Raw genomic sequence first — 20,617 nt, 5'->3', positions numbered from 1 at the left:
GAACCATGCAACACTATGGCTCACAGCCTTGTTATAATCAGAAGTCTATGGCACAGAGAAATAAGCTATAAAAGAATTTGGCTTAACAGTTCGATCAATTTATTGCTGTTTCGTTCTTTTCATTGGATGCGTTTCCAGTAAGATGAATATAGACTATTGCCAGACTCATCTTTCCAGAGACACAAGGATTATTAAAAAAAAAAAAGAACATCTCTGAGCAGATTTCCGTGTCACAAATACAAATATGAGGCGTTCTATTCATCAATACGCAACAGTAGTTCAGGAAATGTGAGTAGTGTGATAAGTAGTACCAGAGATTATACTGTGATGTGAATACAAACCAAGGAGAGCCACTATTCCCTTATGTAGATTAAGCTTCAGATACAGGATTGGGAACAAAAAAAAGCAGATTTAGTTAATAACAGTGCATCAAAGCCAGCAGCACTGCTATTACAGTGTCATGTAAACAAAGATAGACGGGGTAGCATTGACTCCTCTGTATGAAACAGAATTAACCTGGCAAGTTATAAGCCCCGGGGCTGAAGACACAACCAGACACAGGCTCTAACTTATCTGAGGTCAGCTGCAGCCGACAGGGACTCAGAGACCAAAGACACACACATGCTACAGTGACAGAAGGCTTATCAAGGAGGGATGGGTGAGCGGGCCTGAGACGTGACCCTTTAAACGGGGTCACTTTTGCTACAAGCTTTTCTGTCTGTACTGTGAAACCTGTATTGGTTGTTGGTTCAACTACAGTCGGCTCTGGGGCTCTTTGTCTAATGCTCTGCGTGGGCAGTGTCTCCTCTCCTGGTTATGTGCAGAAGAGGGAGGAAGGAAGGGAGTTTAAATCTGCAGAGGAGCCAGGAGGGAAGGAGAGTGGAAAAAAAGAAGGAGGCAGAGATAATGAGGAAGAATGAGATAGTGATAAGAAGGATGAAGGGCGCTCACTGGAGGAGAAGCTGATGGTTATATAGAGAATCGGAGGCTTGCGAAACAGGTTGGCGGCGAGGAGGAGGAGGAGGCAACGAGACCCAAATAAGACTGACACCGGACAGATCGATGCTGAGCTGGGAGCTGTATCCAGCAGGGTTACTCAGGGACATGTGAGTGATGAGAAGTTAAATAAACCGAGCAAATAAAATCTTACTCCCACCCGCCTGCAGGGGTTCTGACTTAAACCTGGGCTGCTCCCCAGACTGACTCAGTGGATTTATAAAACCACAGCAGCCGTCAGCAATAGCAGATGAAGAGCTGGGAAACATAGAGGCTCAGTGACATAACGCGTGTGTGTGTGTCTCAAGCTGAAGGTTTGTTTTATGCTTGTACCTGAAGTATATCTTTTGATTCTCTTCTGCCAACAATAACCAGCCTCACTTTAGCCTCACTGAAGTCTCTCAGCAGCAGCCAGACGCCACACCCGGCATTCCCTCAAACACAACAAGCTGTAGGGGGAGGGAGATGGAGGGTGAGACCGAAGGAGAGAGAGAGAGAGAGAGAGAAAGGGATGCACGAAAGGGGAGAAAAGAGAGAAAATGAAGATAGAGAGGTATCCACGGCAACAGCCTTCCCTGGCAGCCAAAAGTCAATGCTACAAGACGGTTACTGGGCAGCTGAACTATCGCTGTGGTGGTATTTCTGTGCACACACAAACACACAAACACACATCTACAAAAAAAAAAAAAAAAGCCTCAGCTTGAGGCCACATTTCAGGCTAATTATAAATACCGGATGAGAGATTGTGAAGAGCAACAACAAATAAACAACATTTTCTAAAAATATACAATTACATGTAAAAGCAATTATGTATTTACTTATCTTATACACTTTATGAATATAAATACTTAGTATTGTTGTAATCTTTTTTCTTGTTTTCTTTGTTTTGCATCTTTTGTCAAAATAATGTGTATAGTCCCTATATAGACCGGAGTGCCAGCTTTAATTAGTTTATTCTTATTTTACGGGTCTTGTGAGGTCAGACTAGTTTAAAACATAATGTGGACTAAATAAAGATGTTCACCATACCTTTACATTCACATGACACACATTTTTACCCTAAAAGCATGCAGCCTATTGAGTGCATCGATGAAAAGACCCATAAGAATATTAAAACGTGGTTCTGAAATCCAGTGTCTAGCCAGCGACCTGACAGGGCACCCACATGTCACTCAAACTGGCCTCCAATCAGCAAAACTTTAAGCCATGGTATCATTTAAACTGGTGGGTTATATCAAACGTTATCCACCATACAGTTCTCACGAGTGGGGAAGTTATCTATGGAGGCCAAAAATTAAAATTTAAAAGAAATATTTGTCTCTTTTGGTGGCAAAATGCTCAATTAAATTCAGCAGTGAGTAGCTAACTCTGTGTGTCTGCTGTTTGCCACGAGGTACATAGCATACACTTAAAAAACTGAAAACAAGAGGGAACCAAATCTGTACTTTCCAAACTGGACCACTTAAAGGGGAAGTATTGTTTTTTACAACCTGGACCTTATTTCTGGCATAAAATACAATCGTTTACTCACCTATATAACTTTTGTGTAATTTGTAGTCGTTCGGGAGATATTTAGATCTGCGTATATCCATATAGTGGGAGTGACTGGGGCACTGAAACGCAGCCTCTAAATAACACATTATCTGCCGCGAAACCCGTTCATTTCACCAATATTTTGTTATTGTACGCTAGTGCTATTCCCCATTGAGTCCGGAGTTACCTGTTATCATCATCCAGGGTCTGTAGGTCAATCTACAGACCCCGGATGATGTCTTCTCACCTGGATGATGTCATCGCTGAGTGCCGCGCACACCCGCAGCGGTTGGCTTGTTTACTTGTAATTTACTACTGCTAGTTTTTTGCAACATAGCTGAAATAGAATATTTTTCCGATTCTGAGGTAGTGGACAAACCATAGCGAGAGTTTCGCGGCAGATAATGCGTTATTTAGAGGCTGCGTTTCGGTGCCCCAGTCACTCCCACTATATGGATCTAAGAGATGGATGGATCTAAATATCTCACGAAAGACTACAAATTACGCAAAAGTTATATGGGTGAGTAAATGATCGTATTTTATGCCAGAAGTAAGGTCCAGGTCGTAAAAAAGTGTTCACCTTTATTAACATGAGATGATAAAACCTCCATAGAGACCAGAAATTCTATTTCTGACACAAGGACACCGACTATCAATATGTGTTGAGGAGGAAAATAAATATAAATAGGTCAAGACACCAGCACCATTTGTTGTGCACTGTACGTAACAAATTTATTAAAGCAACACATTTATGCTCATGGCCTTCATCAAGGTCTGGGTCATATTCTGGTTTGTCACCATCAGTGAAATGCTTCATAAACAAACTGAACACCTGACCTCTTCCGCCTTTATACAGTATACAGTTACATAATTACAGAAAAGCGCTTCCTTATTAAATTAAGAGTCTCCAAACAACATCACTAACTTCCACAGACATTTAAAAATATCTCCCTGCTTAATGCTGAAGAATTCAGTGTTGATTTACACACTCATCAAGTAACCTGTTGTTCTGGATATCAGCTGATGTGTGACGCCGATCGCTATCCGTCTACCAGCTTCATCAGCGAGGTGTCTCGTGAGCGGTTCTGAGTCACAGTGACGCTGGCACTCTGCCTCGATACCTCAAACATGCGAGTAAAAATAGACCCGGATCACAGAGTGTGATGCCCTGTGCATCTGTGAATACACTCAAGCCTAGATTGGATCCACGCCCCTGTGATTATTATTACGCAGAAGTGAAAATAAAAATGAATCACGAGCATCTGAGCCTGAATCATAGGAAATCTGTGAATTATCTGTGACACGTGTGTGTGTGTGTGTGTATGAGCGTGTGTTAGAGGCAGAGAGCAGCATTAAATATACAAACACAGAAGGAACGCCAGAAGTGCAATCTGCATTCAGAGGAAAAATAAATCCATTTAAGCTTGGTGGAGAAAAACGATAAAGACATTGAAACACTGCAACTTACATCTCTGATGAGAATTCAAAATACAAAGTTAATGGAGTCGGCAAACTATTAAAGTTGTTGGCAAATGAATGATTTAACTGGCCACTGCATCATAGCTCAATTCCATCATAATCTCCACACCTCAGTGGCTTGCCTAAACCAGCCGATCAATCTTCAGGATAAATGTGACCATAGATCAGTCTGTGGTGTACATATACAGCAGCCCTGCCATCAAACAGTGTCAACTCAGAGCCGCAGACCTTTACTCTATGCTCTTCTGTCAGGAAATATACGATCCCAATGGCCTTGATATTACCATCATTTGAGAGTGAAACGTAAGTCACACGTTTTCTCACCTGCTTTCAATTTACAGATTGGTTCTTATTAAAGAAGAAGAAGAAGAAGAAGAAGTGGGAAAAACTGCTCCTCGAACAAATGAGCATAGGATCATAACTACACTGAGGCCAAAGGGGTCATTTCCTTCCTAATTTTCCATTTCCATTTTTCATGCAAGGATGCAATTTAGTCAGAGCAAAATTAATGGTCTCCCTGAATTTTAAGCTCAGTCTAGAGGCATCTGCAAAGAACCTACCATCTAATGCCTCCTTAATTAAATTATCAATCAGTTTAAAAACCTGCTTAGGTCACAGAATGAAAAGTATGTCCCTAAAACATAGATGATGAAATATTGTCTACTTGTTGCACCAGTTCACACTTAAAAGCTCAAAGACTGCCAAAGACCTCTCACATGATTATTTCTATTTGCATCACTGATGAAACAAACTATTAAATCCAACAATCAATTATTTAGAAGTGTACCTTCTCAATGGGAAACTTCCCACTGCGGGGGATCCCAGTGGGGATCAGACAGAAGGAGCAGCTGCCCGTCCTCACAAGGCCTGCCACACCAAACTCAGACTGTGTGCTTCATTAGCCTTGCCTCTTCCCTGCCAGGCCCTGATCGGCCTCCATCGACTTCACCCTCAGGCTGTTAGCTGACAGTCAGATTCGCGCACACACATGTAACCACTCCCACGAGTTGGCACTGAGACGCGTATGAGAGGCACCGTGCACTCAAATAAATATTAAATATCAATCTGATTCAGAGCATATCAATTCTCTCTGAGCCCACACACTCCAGTGTTACACATCCAACCACAGAGGCCTCTCTGGATGATTCCTGAATGGATCATCTGCTGTTAATTGAGCACTCAGAGAGAAAAAAAGAGCCTCTTATGGCGAGGTTACAGCACAAAACACAAGGCTGACCTTTACGAGACATCCTGCAGAGACCGTGCATGCATATGTGCGTGTGTTCTTCTACTTCTATATCTATGAGGACGTTGAGGATGCTTTGCACAGTCCTCACAAAATGTTTAGCTGCATTTTCATTCCAACCAATGGTGGAATCCCGAGTTTGCAAAATTGAAGATGTTATAATCAAGACATCTGCTGGTTGACTGGCAATTTTTTTTACAGTGACAACAAGACTCCAGGGAGTCGCTGTGCCTAGCCAAGAAATAGTCTGGCAGATAAAACCGTAAAACCACAACGTGAGCGGATTAGAAAAGAGACATACACTGTAACATGTTCGTTGGTGACCTTTGGAGGTGCTGTTAGCTCCCCTTGGACAGAGCAATCCTGGATGTTACACCTTCTATCTAATGGGCTACTGGCTCTAGTTTCACATCTAGATCGTCTATCATCTAAGCATCTGAAAGAAAGCGGGTAATTTGCTCATAATACTTTGGTAATAGATTTAACAGTGTGGAATTGCTTTGCTTTGCATATCAGATGTGACGACGTCTTTCGCCAATAAGCACCACTGAAGATAGGATCTATCGCGTCAGTGAGGCTCTTCACAAGTAGTGAAATACAAAAGGGCCTGCCTCTTTTATTTGCTGTGCCTGGATCCTCACGCTCCAGAGTGAAGATTGACCAGAACACAGCGTCACTCAGCTCAGCCCCACTTTCCTCAAAACAATATTAGCAAACAATTCAATAAAGTATGACTCGGTGAGTAATGACTAGTTGTAATGGCACATGACACAGCGATCAGACATCATTACATATAATTCTTGTTAATGTCTCTTAATCAGATACAGTAGAGCTCATTAGATGTAATAAGACACTCCCTCCTCAACAGCACATTAACCTGAAGGTTATGCAGTCTGGCTGATTTCCTTCCAGTCACTACAGCACAAACAGTATTTTGATTCAAAGCCAATTCATGCTGCTGAGTATAAAATGTGCCTGAAGGTGGAGTCATTACTGGTAACGACCTAACCGCTGGATGGCTGTAATATCTGTAATATCTGTAATATGATAACCAACACACACAGCTCAAGCCTTTTTTCCCCCAAAACTGTTGATCGAGATCCATTTCTCTGTCTAATCACCTCAATAAAGGGACAAACCAAAAGTAAATCCACAATGGAAGCGCACTCATTCTATTTGCTAGTTGTTTTTTTGTTTTTTTTTAATCAGCAGTAGGCTAGTCAGTCAGTCAGGAAGCTGCTGAATGGAGCAGAACAATAGTCAGTGAAGAGGCCACACCTGGCTGGGACACCTGGTGAGCTGTGCAGCAGCAGGAGCAGCAGCAGCAGCACAAACACACCACCAATGGACATTTGCGTGTTGTCTCAGTGCCTGTGTGGTCGTTCTCAGCAACAGGGAGGGAAGATATAAAGTCTCTCCGTTTTCACTAATAGAGGAGGGCGTCACTACATACCAGTCCAGTAATGGTTCATGTAACAGCACAAAAGGCATAATTTAGGCAGATAGTGACACAGATGATAGAGTAGTGGGGAAAAAAAATAATAATAAAAATGCAGATTACACTTCCTAAAAGTTCAAGAAGATATCTTCAGATGTCATGCTTTGCCCAATTAATCCCCCAGATACTCAGTCTACAGAGCTATAAATTTTATTTGGTTCACCAGTCGATTAATTGACCAACCTCTACTTGACTATGATGTATGAACTGTGCATAATTGATCAGTGAATGTGGTGGAAAAATAGTGTTGTCATCTACTCCCTTTCACCAGTAATACTAATATTAATCTGCCTCAGTCTGATAACTCTTTTCTTCCACTTTTGGATTTGACCTAAATGTGCTAACATGGTGCCACTAACGTGTTAACAATCAGACTGTGTGCTTGTTCAGTCCCACATTCTCTAACCCTCGTTCTCTGCTCCACAGTATCAGACTATATTGAACTGTGCTTCAATAATTAATCAATGTTAATGGAACAAGAAAAGTAATTTATCATTCATACAACTCCCAGACTGAATGAAGACTATGTGTGTATGGAGATGAATGATACAAGAGTCCCATGTTCGCTGTCCATGGTGCTGAAATTTACCACTGATTTTCCACTGCCTCGAGAAACTATGAGAGAAACATTTGGGGATTTTCCTGTTGGGTGACTTTTTGTGAAACTGTGGCCATGGAAATATGAGAACAGTCTATTCAGGTTATGGGGACACGAATAAACTAAATAAATAAAATAGGTTGTTTGTTTACCAACTGTTTACTCACCTTTGTACTTTATGCTACGTGAGTCTTTGCACATACTGGAGGAGTGTGTTATCACCATGAAGCAGAAAAGGATATGGCCACTCAATGATTTTTTTGGCGTACTTCCTGACCACGTTGTCCTCGCCGAAGATGAAGAGCGACCTGTTGACGGTAAAACAGTTCTCCCTGACCGGAATAGGGTTGTACAGGGCCATGGTGCGGGCACGCTGCGCTTTGGTCTGCTTGAAGGCTGGGGAGATGCCACCTGTAGACACGGCCGCCCCATCGCGGTTCCGGTTGCGCTCTGAGCCGCCATCCCCTGAACTCAACAAGCCCGGGACCTCGTCTCCGAAACGGGCCATTCTGTCAAGAGCAAACCACACGGGAGGGAAGACAAGTTGAGAAAAGGGAGCAAAGGAGGTTATACGCTCCTAGAAAGCAGGGTGCGGTGCTGCGCTCTGCGTGACAGCAGCAGGGTGGCGATGTCTTGACCAGTTTTAGTCCATCATCAGTGTTATTGGCTAAAAAAAAAAACAACAACGCCGCGATCAGTGCTCTTAAACTTAAAAATCTAAAGAGTCGATTCAGCGAGGAGCCCAGTCAGGGCGCCAACGACAATTCCACCGCTTTCAAGTGCGCCCTGCGCGAAGAAGAACACAAATCCAAAAAGTAATTCAACTCCTCTTCATTTAACAATCCGCCATCCTAAATTGAGCTGTGAACACTGGTTCATTTTGCTCCGCTTTGTTTACCCAAACACTAAAATCTCAGAGAAAAGCCGCAACAGGTCACGTCTTCAGCCATCCTCAGTCCCCTGAGCGAAAAGCAGGAGAGCAGGTCGTTCCATGGATTTTTAAATAAACTAGCAACAGCCCGCTGACTGATTCAGAGCACATCACTCCTGTCTCCTCTCTCCTCTTCTCTGTTGGCCACCTACCGCCAGAGCGCTACCCTATGTTGCGTGCGTAAGAGCACGACGGAAAAAGAACTTTGGCATTTTCCACAACATTTTCCCCCGAAACAGCGCGAACAAAACAAGCTGTCAACTACGTGTCAGGCAAGGGGAAAGAAAACCCTCAGCCTGTGCTGTCTGCAGCAGAATAGCAAGGAAGCGTCTCTCCTTTCCCCGCAGTGTAAGACCAAGAGGAGAGAACACAACAGTGTCTCCTAATGCGACATGATCAACACACCTCTCCTAACCTCTGTCCAGCCCAGTTTACTATGCACGGATCTAGTTAACGAGTCGTGTCCTGGCAGAAAATAGAGTCCTATGGGATCAATAAAGCCACCAGTAAATCCAGTAAATATAGGATGACACTGCCTCCATCTTCTAAAGATTATTGTTAAATATTAGTCAGTTTTGCAAGCGCGTAATTCCAAATGATAGCCGCCACTGGTTTTGGAGAAAATGTGCACAACAATCTTTTAATATACCAGCTTTACTGCACGATCCGTGCAGACCTTTATGCGATAGGCGGTTGGTTAATTGCCATCAGAAGGGGGGCCAGGCTGTGACATTGGCTTCGACTTGACTGTTGTTCACCGTGCGTAGTCACGCCTCAGGGGGAGCAAACTGAATGCTGGTCACGCATCAGATCTGGAGAGGAGTAAACACCTGTTGTGAAATCCCCAGCGCCAGCAAGACACTCGGGAGGACAGCAGCGAGGATGTTTGGCTAATTACAGGGTTCAAACCCCACTATTGCGAGCCATGATAGTGGGGAGGGGGTCGAGTTGTTGTGCTCTGGTTGGAAATGGTCGTGTTTACTCTCATAAGGTTGTGAGAGATTTTTACAATGAAGGAGAGAAATGAGAGGACAGGGACAAATGCACATGAGAAACATCAAGGTGGAGCAAGCAATGCACTCAGAAAATAGCTTGTTGAATAACACCAACATATTATGGACAGGATTTCTAACTGAATTTGAACCTAAAACAACTCTGTTGGCCCAAATTAATGTACTTAGGTTGGCTCAATTTAATTCACTAAGGTTCATTTTCCTTAATTCCTACAGTTGGATCCAATTTAACTTAATATTGTTGGCCAAATTAATTTGCAACATTTAGTTCCAACTCAGTTCAACAGTTTTGGTCCAACTAAGTTACTGCATTCGGCTCCAACTATTTTTCGAGCAGTACAATCTTGCCAGTAAACTGTATTGGTCCAGCCCATGCAAATGAAGTTAATCACCGTTACTGTATTAATCCCACATGGGGAAATTCTTTCTCTGCATTTGATCCATCCAGTAGTGTAGACTTGGAGCAGTGTGTTGCCACCTGTGCAGTCCACAACCTGTGCAAACATCGCAGCAGTTTAGGAGTTATGTGCTCAAGAAGAACTTGTACTTTGTTGGCACCTTAGCGTTGACGCGGGGACGCTTTGGTCCCAAAGTTGCGTCTGTAACCGCTACCCCACAGGTCCACAGGTGAGTACTCTGCTGGCAGTCTAAGACACTATTGTTCAGTTGTTTTTAGTATATACACAAAACCAAGCAGCATCGCCACTGCAAAAGCTCAATTTATGCCAGGACTCTATAGTCTTGCTTGATTATATCATGTTAGATCTACATGACTAAAATTAACAAATGTTAAATGGCTGGATTTCATATAAATCCCACATGATTTAATCATGTTAACCTTGAAAACATAAAATGATTTAAGTGAAACTACATATTTTGAGTGTGTGCTTTTAATGATTATGGTGTAATTTTATATTTTTATTATCAAAAACTAAATTAATAAATCAACTGAAATGCCAAAAGGCTACAACGATTCAACACAATTGTTCTGCAATGTAACCCCTCCCTTCCTCTGTGCCATAGACTTTCATAGCTGTCTACTAAAAGTGAATGACTTACATGCACTTGTCACACACGTCTACACTAATGCCCTGCATTTACAGTATATTTCTAAATATTTAGACTCGTGTATACTCTTGTGCATGCTGACATGCAGAAAAGCATCCACACAGAAACACATACACAAAGTCTGGGCTTTATCTGAAGTTGTGAGGTGTAAACCAACATGTGTGCACTGTTTGACATTGTGTAGTAATTTTAATGAACTTAGTAGGCATTTTTATTTTACGATTCCCATATTTGTCAATCCCTTATAAGCTCAGCCACACACTCATTACAAGACTAGAAGTGTATTTATGTCTGGCTGAAAATAGTACCCAAAACTTCACCATTCAGTTGTGTGTAGCGGAGATATCTTGTTCTAACTGTTCTTACTATCTGTTTTTACAGATTCACATCTTCATTATAACTTAGTTAAGGCTAAAAGCCACAGACAGAAGTTTTAAAATCATAACGTATGTAAACGCAGACAGACATATTGTTGATTTTCTGATTTTAGTAGGATATTTAACCACAAAACAACAACAGAATAACAGCAACTTCATTTTAAAAACAGGGATAAGGCTTTATTCATCGCCTCATGTCTACCCTTATGTTCAAAAGGTACCCTTCAATGGCCCAACTGGGAGAGACAACGCAAGATAAAAATCCAATGCGGAAAACCGGACGCGGTGGAAAGAGAAGACAAAGAAGATATGAACCACAGGAGAGAGTTTGAACACGACACCAGCACTGATGGGGATTTTGTGATGGCGGTATGACGAAGGCAGTGATCAATGGTGTGTGGCCTCCAACTCATTAGTGCTCCAGCACATTACAGGCATTAAAAATAGAACACATACTGTAACAGACATCAAATCCTCTGCTGAGAAGACACCTACAAATTCCCCTGAAACACTCGCCTCGAGTTATAAGGCCAAATACTGCTTGGGGTAAAAGTCACATTCTACTTGCATTTGGTTATTGGCTGACTGTGCGATAGAAATGTTTCTTCTGCCACTTTCACTGCGCAGCAGGAAGCGAGTGATAACATTACACTGTTTCTGCGAGGATGAGCGTGTACAGCAGCAGCCACAGCTTTTTTGGCTGAGAGGTGAGGGGTGAATTATGGTAATTAGATGTTAGCAAGAGGGATGATTACGGTGGAAGGGTGATGGGGCTTTTTTCCTGGAAAAAAGGTAGTAAGTAAGTGGTTAGAGTGCCTTTGTGGTAGGAGATGGCTTGAGTTTGTTCTCAAATTAAAACACACTGAACCAAACAGTGACGTTTTAACATTTTTTTTATTATTGAAGGTCTCTCTGAGTGAGTCCAACATGACTCAGATTAGTATTAATTTGTGCTGTGATTAAGAATACTTTACAGGTTGGATAAACTGGCTGTGAGTAATAGCAGTTGGAAAGATTCTATTCTTTTGGCTATTATTATCATTATCACTATTTGTTTGTTAATAAATGTTATCAGTTAATAAATGCTAATAGGTGACTCACTTTCAACTATCTCCAGTTACTGTAAATATGTAATGTATATGTATTAAAATACATATGTATGGCAGTATGTATGATTAATGCAGCATTTCTTTAATGGTTCCTCCATCCAAGATGTTATCTAATGAAATGTCATGTTGGAGAATTATTATCTAACCGCAGAGTCCACATTTATTCTTATCATGTGCTTATGACTGAGCTGACCATGTTCACTTTCCATAATCCGTAGAATTGTTTCAGTTCAGAGCAGGATAAAACTGATAGAAATATCACAGTCCCATTGTTTTCCACTCTTTTAATGACGTTGTCTTGGGGAGTCCCGTTCATCCGCTATGGTTTAATAGCAATTGAGGGCAGAATTAGAACCACTAAAGCTAAAGAAATGCAGCTGCTCAGTAGAATAAGAAAAGAAATCAATATAAAACAGAATATGAAGGCAGAAGAAATATTTACAATTGCTGTACCAAGCTTAAGCAACTAAGTAACTCACTAAAGTTAGGTGAAGTGAAAAAAACATGCAGCAATGAAATGGTGGCAGTTGAATATACACTAAACTACCGTAGATAATTACATATAAAAGCATGTAAACACTTTATGAAGTATGCTCAATTAGAAAGTGCTAACAGTGTTTGAAAATATACTGATCACAAAGAAATAACAGCTCAAGATGTTTGTTACTTGAGCTTAAGGGTATGTGAATATTTCCAAGAATAGCTTCATTGTAATTAGATTTTACAAAAAAAGTTTTCAGTCCAATTATCCAAATCCAAAAATAAACATCTTTCTCATAGAGGTGGCAGACTGTCATACAGCATCATACAAGTAAGTCTTTAGGAACCCTAAAAACAAAAACTGTCAGTAAAGGCTGAAATGCCCAAGAAAGTTTTGACTACATTGGTTGTGCATATCAAAAATAGCAGATTATGTAGACAGAGTCAAATAGTAATAATAATAAAAAAAAAAAAATGGCTCAACCACAATGAAGTTGTAGAAGGTAAATATTCTGGAGAACTGACATCTAATTTTGCGTTGGCGGCATGTTGTCAACACTGGAAAATCATCTGGCTATAAAAAAAAGTCTAGCTTGCAAAAAAAAGGAAAAAAACAATCAGAAACGTGGGTTACCAAGGTTACCTGCACTCATGACAGCAGGTTGACAGTCCCTGCTCTGATAATGGGACTTACTACCACAGGACTGAGGTGGGAATTAAGAGTTAAATTCAAAAATAGAGTGCGTGAACGGACAGACTTGTATCTAAAAGCTGGTCATTATAGTGTTGGAACGAAATTAGTCTGTACACAGACTGAGGAAAAATGTTCAGAGAACCGGGGGTATGGATTCAGTACACATGCATTCACTTGACTTTTATGACTCAGACCAACACAGATTTGGAGCAGAGGAGTAAGGAGATGACACATTTATGGAAAGGGAAGAACCACCGAGCAGCTCATAGGTGCTGTATGTGCTCGGCTAAAAATATCAAATCCCCGAAACATTATGACAACTTCGGTCTTATGCCATCAGTGTGGACAACAGGACGACATATACTCTGCAAAAGACTAGTCCAAGAAATAAATGAGACCGGAGCATTTATATGAGAACGTTACATTAAACTGGGTCCCCTCTGAGAATGAATGTCTCGTCCTACAAAATGTTCACCAGGTTTAAATTTGAAAAAGAAATTCTGTGCGTATTTAGTTCACGGGTTAAAAAAAAATCTATGAATTCTGAGTGAGAGCTAATGCTGAATAACTTGCAGGCAGGTGGACTGTAACAATTTGAGTGTGCGTTGTACCTGTCAACACATTTTCATCAGTCTGGAGAAGGCAACTAATGGCAGCCGTGGGAGTGGCTTTAACTGTGAGGGTATAAAAGAGATGATTAAAACACGCTCAGGCGGTATAATCATAAGACATCAACATCCTTGAAGGGCTTAATTATTGTTTATACACTGCTTATTTTATCACCCTTTTATTCCATTGCCACACAAAAGGAACTTCTTTCTAAATTCCACTAAATTTTGCAAAGTTGTTTGAAATCTGCTCTGTTTTTATTCACCAAACGCTCCTTCGGACGTGTTTTAAGTTTCGAGTTCTTGGAAGTTTTTTGCGACTTTTGACAGACTAACCTCGCCTCTGACTGTGTCGCACCTGTCACTGCTGGAACGGTTTCTATAGCAACAAGACCTCTGTGAAGAGACAATGCTGTGCGGCTTTCACGTGCAGCCCGGGAAGTGAGGGAGAGAGACATTTGCAGCGGCACCTGTGCACGGAAACATGGGTTACGGCGACGTCATCCTTCCACCAGATCCCCCACCCCTACCCCAAAGCATCACCGCCACATTATGACACGCATCATCGTCTCACACCAGAATTCATAGCAATTATGCTGTTTAGTGCACAGCATGACATTTGTCAAGGGGGATGTCGTTAGCACACGAACGCAAGGAAAGCTTCTGTAAACACATCCGTGAGTGATGTCAGAAAGGCAATTTGATCTTTGTGTGCTTGCTTTATGCTGGAAAATATGTTTTAAAATGTATTAAGATGGTCATTCACAATAAGGCCAACAGGACAAATAGGAACTTACGAGATCTATGAGCTCAGTGCGACCGTCATGTCAGGTGCTACACCTTTATGTACATGAAAAAAAACCATAACTTTGTAACCTTCCCTAACACACACTTGAGGGACAGTATGTACTCACTTGCCAGTACACTAGTAAAGAATGAACTGACTCTATAGAAGACCTGCACTCAATCTTAACTTCATGAAGGTTCTGGTATTCAGCATTAGTTTCAAAAACCAAGAGCTGTTGATTCAGCTTTTCATTTTGGAGGCTGCGCTTTGTAATTTATTGAGTATTGTGTTGCACTGACACATGTTTCTATTATTTTGACAAGCCCCATTTCAGTCAGTGGGCAAGGCTGAATAACAGAAACACTTTATTCAATCCAGTTTAACACCACCACAAACTACATCCTCCAAACTGATCATGCAGTTGAATTGGCACATTCCTTACACTGTTTCAATTTAAACTGGACGCCATAACCTTCATGAAGCTAAGAGTATCTATGGGCCGACTGGCCCTGTGTCTGCATGGGTTCTCTCCGAGTACTCCAGCTTCCTCCCACCGTCCAAAGACATGCTTGTTAGGTTAGCTGGTGATTCTAAATTGGTCGTAGGTGTGAGTGTCAATGGTTGTCTGTCTCTCTGTGTTAGCCCTGAGATAGACTGGCGACCTGTCCAGGGTGTACCCTGGACGCCTCTCGCCCGATGACAGCTGGGATAGGCTCCATCAGACCCCACGACCCTTAACAGGAACAAGCGGTTACAGAAGATGAATGAATGAAAGAAGAAGAAGAATGGTTTTCACTAGTATGCCTAATGCTTTGGCAACTGAGTGTGCATTAAATGGAAAGTGGTAGTAGGGGAAAGAAACTGTTCACTTTCTCCAGTGACAGCAGAGCGGGTGCTCAAAATATGAAGACAAGTTTCAAGCTTCTTGGAAAGAGAGTGGAAACAAATGAACGTTTTCTGTTTCGTCAAACTAAAACGGTTTGTTGTTTGTTTGTTTTTGCTTTTTTTTTTGCCATGACTGAGCTAAAATTTCAAGTTGACATTTGCTAGATTCCAAAGGCACCATTGTGACTGCCCATCATTACATTACATCTGTCCTGAGAGTGCACTCGCCATAGCCACAGAGAGGCAGCAGCAGCTCACTGAACATCAAATTTAACTTCAGGTTGAGGATTAATAACCACAGAGTCATAAATCCCTGTCTGCTCTTTGTGCGCCTCTCTAACGCAGTCGGATATTGTGTTCATTTATTCTGTGCTACTGCTACTCCTCATTCTCAGCTCGTGTCTCTGAAGAATACTGGCTGATTGCATTTTTTTTTTTTTCCTCCCTGCACATCCCACTCTTTTACCTGGGTAAATTTGCACCTGCTCTTTGGAGATTTTAACACACAAAACCCAGCAATTATAAAAACTTTCATTCCCTCCTGTTATTTGCATGATCCTTCTTAAAATGCAATAATGGGAAGGGAAGCTAATTAAAAGATCACATATCAAGCTGTACTTAAAGGGGCAGTGTGTTACCTGTAGCTACAAAAGGCACCTTAAATGAACCACAGAAGGTGCTAAAACACTGGAGAGGGCTGAGCTGTCGTCACCCTCAAATACATTATTCTAGTTTAGAAAGACGCCACAAGGTTTGGACTGAAACTAATTAATCCAGATGAAAACGTAACCATATCGGCAAGTATAAATTTTGTAAGTGAGAGTGAAGACCTTCTCTGTTTTCAGTGCACAGACACATGCTGTAAGCCATCAGTGTTGAGTTAATGACATAACTAATACTTTTAAGTAATTAATTACACAATTTTCACATGCAGGATCAACAACACCTTCCTGAAATGGCTGTATGCATCGAAAGCGCTCGTGCTGTCTGTTCTCTATAGCTCAAATCTCCGAAACCACAAATCAAAGTAAAAAGTTCCCCCCAAAATAACGCTGGGTCAGTGTGCCATCGGCCCGAGCCCGGATTTCAACATGACACAGAAAAGCTTGGGGCAAACACAGAGAGACCGGCAGACGACAAAGCCAGACCTATTGATGTGGGGAGATGAAGGGGCCGGGGGATTGGACTATATTTAGCTTCATTGAGATGGTAATGGTTGGAACATGAGAGGACAAGTGTGTGTATGTTTGTGTATGTTTGTGTGTGTGCGTGCGTGTGTGCGTCTGGGCCTGCGCTAATGATGAGGTTCACTACAAAATGCACCATTTGAATTTCTGGGCTTTACACTGGGAAGGTGGTTTTGATCATAGAAACAGGAATAATTACAAGTGGGTTTGACAGAATCAATGGTCATCTCTCTGTAATAACACTGCATGGAAATAGCAGCACTGTTGCTTTCTTTCCGGGTCTTGATCAGCGCCCAAAGGAAACACGATGAAACACGTTTACCCTGCGGCAATCATTTTTCCGCCTGTCTTTCCTACTTTCTGTCCGTGTCTTACTCTCTCGCCCTCTAAAGCTGTCTTGCGCTCTCTCCCCCCTTCTCTTCACCCAACCCAGATTTCTGCCTTCCACTGTTGTCTTCCTCCTACTTGTTACCTAGCAACTGAACTGACATGCCCCCTATTCTCAGCCCTGCAAATCTGTAACCCTACATTTCATGGAATAACCTATATAAATCCTCGTTCCCCGCGGGGACCTGAGTTATGTTCATTGTCTCCGAGCGAACAACTCAGTGTAAAAGCATGTTGTTAACCTGGTTTCCACCAGCTCAGAGTGGCCAAAGCAACAGTTGTGTCTTGCACTATATTCATACAGCCGGTTGATATGATTCAGGTGACTTTAGGATTTTGTGACAATAATCAGAGACTGCCTCCTTTCGTAAATTTTAACCGTGTGCAATGAATCTGCAGTGGTGTACTTGTTGACTTGGAAGAAGCCTGACCCCTTCTTCAGACAGATTTTGAGGCCAAACTGAATTTGAGCAGCACACAAAAACACTGCAATGCAGTCTTTGGCACAGACACTTCTCATATAATGACGGTAATATTCACATTACACAATGTTGCTTGATTTCAAATACATTATTATCACTGTAAGCTGGCAAATTCTCTGAAATTGCAAAAAACAAAACAAAACAAAACGCAGCTTTAATTATATATTTAAACTACATTCACCTTATGAACTCTTAATAAAAATGTGATACAACTGTTTCACAGGGTCAACAACATTGAAAATGACTTGAATGAAGGGTTAGGGTTATTGTAAAATATTACAGCAAGGATTTTGATCAAAGATGGGGCAATGGCAGTTTGAGTGGGCCGATGACGGAGAAATTCTGGGAAACCACGGGGCTCTAAGTAAAGACGGCTCAATTGTAAATCAATTGTGCAAAGCAAACTGAATGTCAAGGCAGTGTTATTGTTTTTTTTTTTCTTCTTCTTCTTTTCATGACATATAAACGGCTTCTCATAATGCAGGTGGTTGACATTTTAGGTTGATATCTAACAATAAATTTAAAGGTCAATATTAGTTGCTCAATTTACCGTTCATATGTTGCTTTGTCACTCATAAAGCACGGCTTAGGTTGCATAACCCGTCCCTTGGATAAAGTGAAAAGCACCTAGTCAGTGGTGGAACAAGAGATTGCTGAAAGGTAACTACCATCTAGTGACAAGCAGAGGTACTGCAACATTTAAGGGACAGAAAATGAATGCTGTGTTTGGATTGTTAATGCAAAATTAGTGTTACTGGCTGGACATTTGAGCTTAGCGTGATTGTGTGGATAACCTGGTTGTTATTATTTAGCTCAACACATAAGAGGTTAGTTATGAAACACAAATTGACCTTATTATACCCCGTATACCCCCTGTAAAGTGAAAGATTTCACCAAGGCAAGTAAAAAGGAATCGTTTCTGCTCAGTCATTTTCCTGCTATACTGTATAAAGAGAAGGATTTAAGTATAGGTGTATAAATGTAGAGGGATTTTATTTTATTTTATTCATAGACTTTTAAAAATGCAAGACTTCTTTCGGAAAGCGGCCGTCAGGATTCACACGGCCCAGAAGGTAGCTTGAGGGCACTGGTAAAATCTTGTTTGCAGAATAAAAAACATAAAAATGAATTCACTTGTTCAAGTAAATGTACAATTCTCACATTAACACAGCGGAAATGGCCGAGGGAGTCCGAGCATTTCAAACATCCTTCTGCAAGGACATAAAAGAAAACAGTTAAATGCTGATGATGGAAATTCAACATAATATGCAATGAAAGGGAAGAATTTAGCGGGCTAATAAAGAAAGAAAAGATGATAAAAAAAAATATCTGTGAATAATAAATTCCCCTGCTGGTCGCTGCAGCCATTTACTTTTCAAATTAAACCATCCATTTGTCCATATATCTTTGTGGCTCAAAATTAGAGAGAATGAAAAAAGTGTTAATAAACAAACTGGCAGCCCCACAGATCAATACTGTCAACAGGCAGCTGTAAATTTACCACGGGGGTGTGTGAAGGCTAGTTATAAGGACGTGGGATGTCGGCTGGAGAGAGAGCGATAGAGGAAAGGAAAGGAAAGGAAAGGAAAGGAAAGGAAAGGAAAGGAAAGGAAAGGAAAGGAAAGGATCCCGGCAGCTGCAAATTGGGTAGGCTTGATTTTTCACGCCACATGACGATATGTCCCCACATCATTACCTCCTTAAGTGGCAGCTGCTCTGATCTGGAAAACATACTGTGCAGACAAGCTCGACTGAAGCTTCAGTGAATCACCAAGACTGTGGATTATGAAAGCCCTCTGGTGGGATACAGAATGCCAATTTAGCACATGCAGGATCAAATCAAATTTTGGCTCGGGATGGAAAATATGGAAGAATGATTCATCAGTTCTCGACGTGTTAGCATTTTCTGCCATCACTTGGCTTCATCAATGTTTCAGCATGCGAGGTGCGGGTACAGTATGCCAAATGAAACATAAAAAGAACTTTAAAACTTCAAATATTTGACGTGTCACTTTCAAGCTCTCGTTTCACATCCGCGTGAAAAATCTAATTTAATCTTTGCCTTTTCGAAACCCTGGGGCTGGACTGACACCGCTTTCAGCATATTTGCCCATTAATAACAAATGTTTACTTCACAACAAAACACCATCCATTTCTCTCATGAATGCATGCATGAGTCTGGGCGGTGAGCAGTTCTCAGGAGCTCCAGTAGGGGTCACAGTCAGTTGGATATTGATGACGATCCAGTGTGCTTACCCAGCATCCTTCTCCCCATTTGTCAGAACTGCCTCCTGGAGCAACATAAGTCACACAGCTGCAACGTTTGGCTCCCTCAGGTTTCGGGTGGAAATGTATGTGATGAATTTCTCTCACACATACACTTCAGATGGCTCGTTTCCCTGTATATTAATCTCAATCAAAGGTTAATGTGTGGATATTGATGCTGACCACACAGCTACCTAACCCTTCACTGAATTGTAATCTTAAAATAAGGGCCAAAAAGGCAATTTACTTACAGCTAAAGCTCCCTGCTGGGCCCATTTAGCTTGAAAGCATCAGCGCCTGAAAGAAATCCTGTTGCACTACAAAGGTATTATTTGCTCCAGGATTTTGCTAACAGCATTGAACTCCCAGAGCACAGGACAATCATCTTTGATATTTAAATCTGAAGCTTTGAATAAACGAATTCTATGTCTGTCTATGACAGGGCGCACATTCATCCCGCTCAGAGTGTCAGGACTTTAATGTCATGAAGCACATGGCCGCTACACTTTTAGCATGCATGGACCCCTCCACCTGGCCCTCACCCACCTTGACAAAAAGGACACATACTGCATGTACGAATGCTGTTCATAGACTTCGGCTCAGCGTTCGACGCCATCATTCCTCAGCACCTGATTGAAAAGCTCAGCCTGCTGGGCATGAACACCTCCTGCCTCTCGGGGGGCCCTACTTTTTGCCGAAGATCACATCATCAAGAGCACATCTTCCTTGCACCATCTCGGATCGCAAGACCCCGCAGCGGATAGTGAAGACAGCTGAGAAGACCGTCGGAGTCTCTCTACCCTCCATCACGAACATTTACGCCACACACTGAGTCCGCAAAGCATCAACGCATCATGATGGTGAAATTAATGGTGAAATCAGCCGGAATACAACGCAGATAATGCATATATATATATATAAATTATGCCATAAACGATTACAGTATATAATCTAGTAACTTTGCCAAAAGAAGCAAATAACTGCCATGTGATGT

The 20,617-nt window shown here is 41.6% G+C and overlaps 1 protein-coding gene across 1 annotated transcript in view; it reads right to left on the bottom strand.

Moving 5' to 3' along the window:
- cacna1ea (calcium channel, voltage-dependent, R type, alpha 1E subunit a) overlaps positions 1 to 20,617 on the bottom strand; it is a 93,078-nt gene that overhangs the window by 50,607 nt on the left and 21,854 nt on the right. Inside the window, 1 exon segment of the mRNA XM_084548492.1 lies at positions 7,599 to 7,859. Coding sequence (XP_084404618.1) covers positions 7,599 to 7,859 — 261 coding nt within the window.

Source organism: Chelon labrosus (genome assembly GCF_963514085.1).
Source record: "Chelon labrosus genome assembly, chromosome: 7".
In the NCBI taxonomy this organism is placed as follows: Eukaryota; Metazoa; Chordata; class Actinopteri; order Mugiliformes; family Mugilidae; genus Chelon; species Chelon labrosus.
This window is presented reverse-complemented; position numbering and strand designations above follow the sequence as displayed.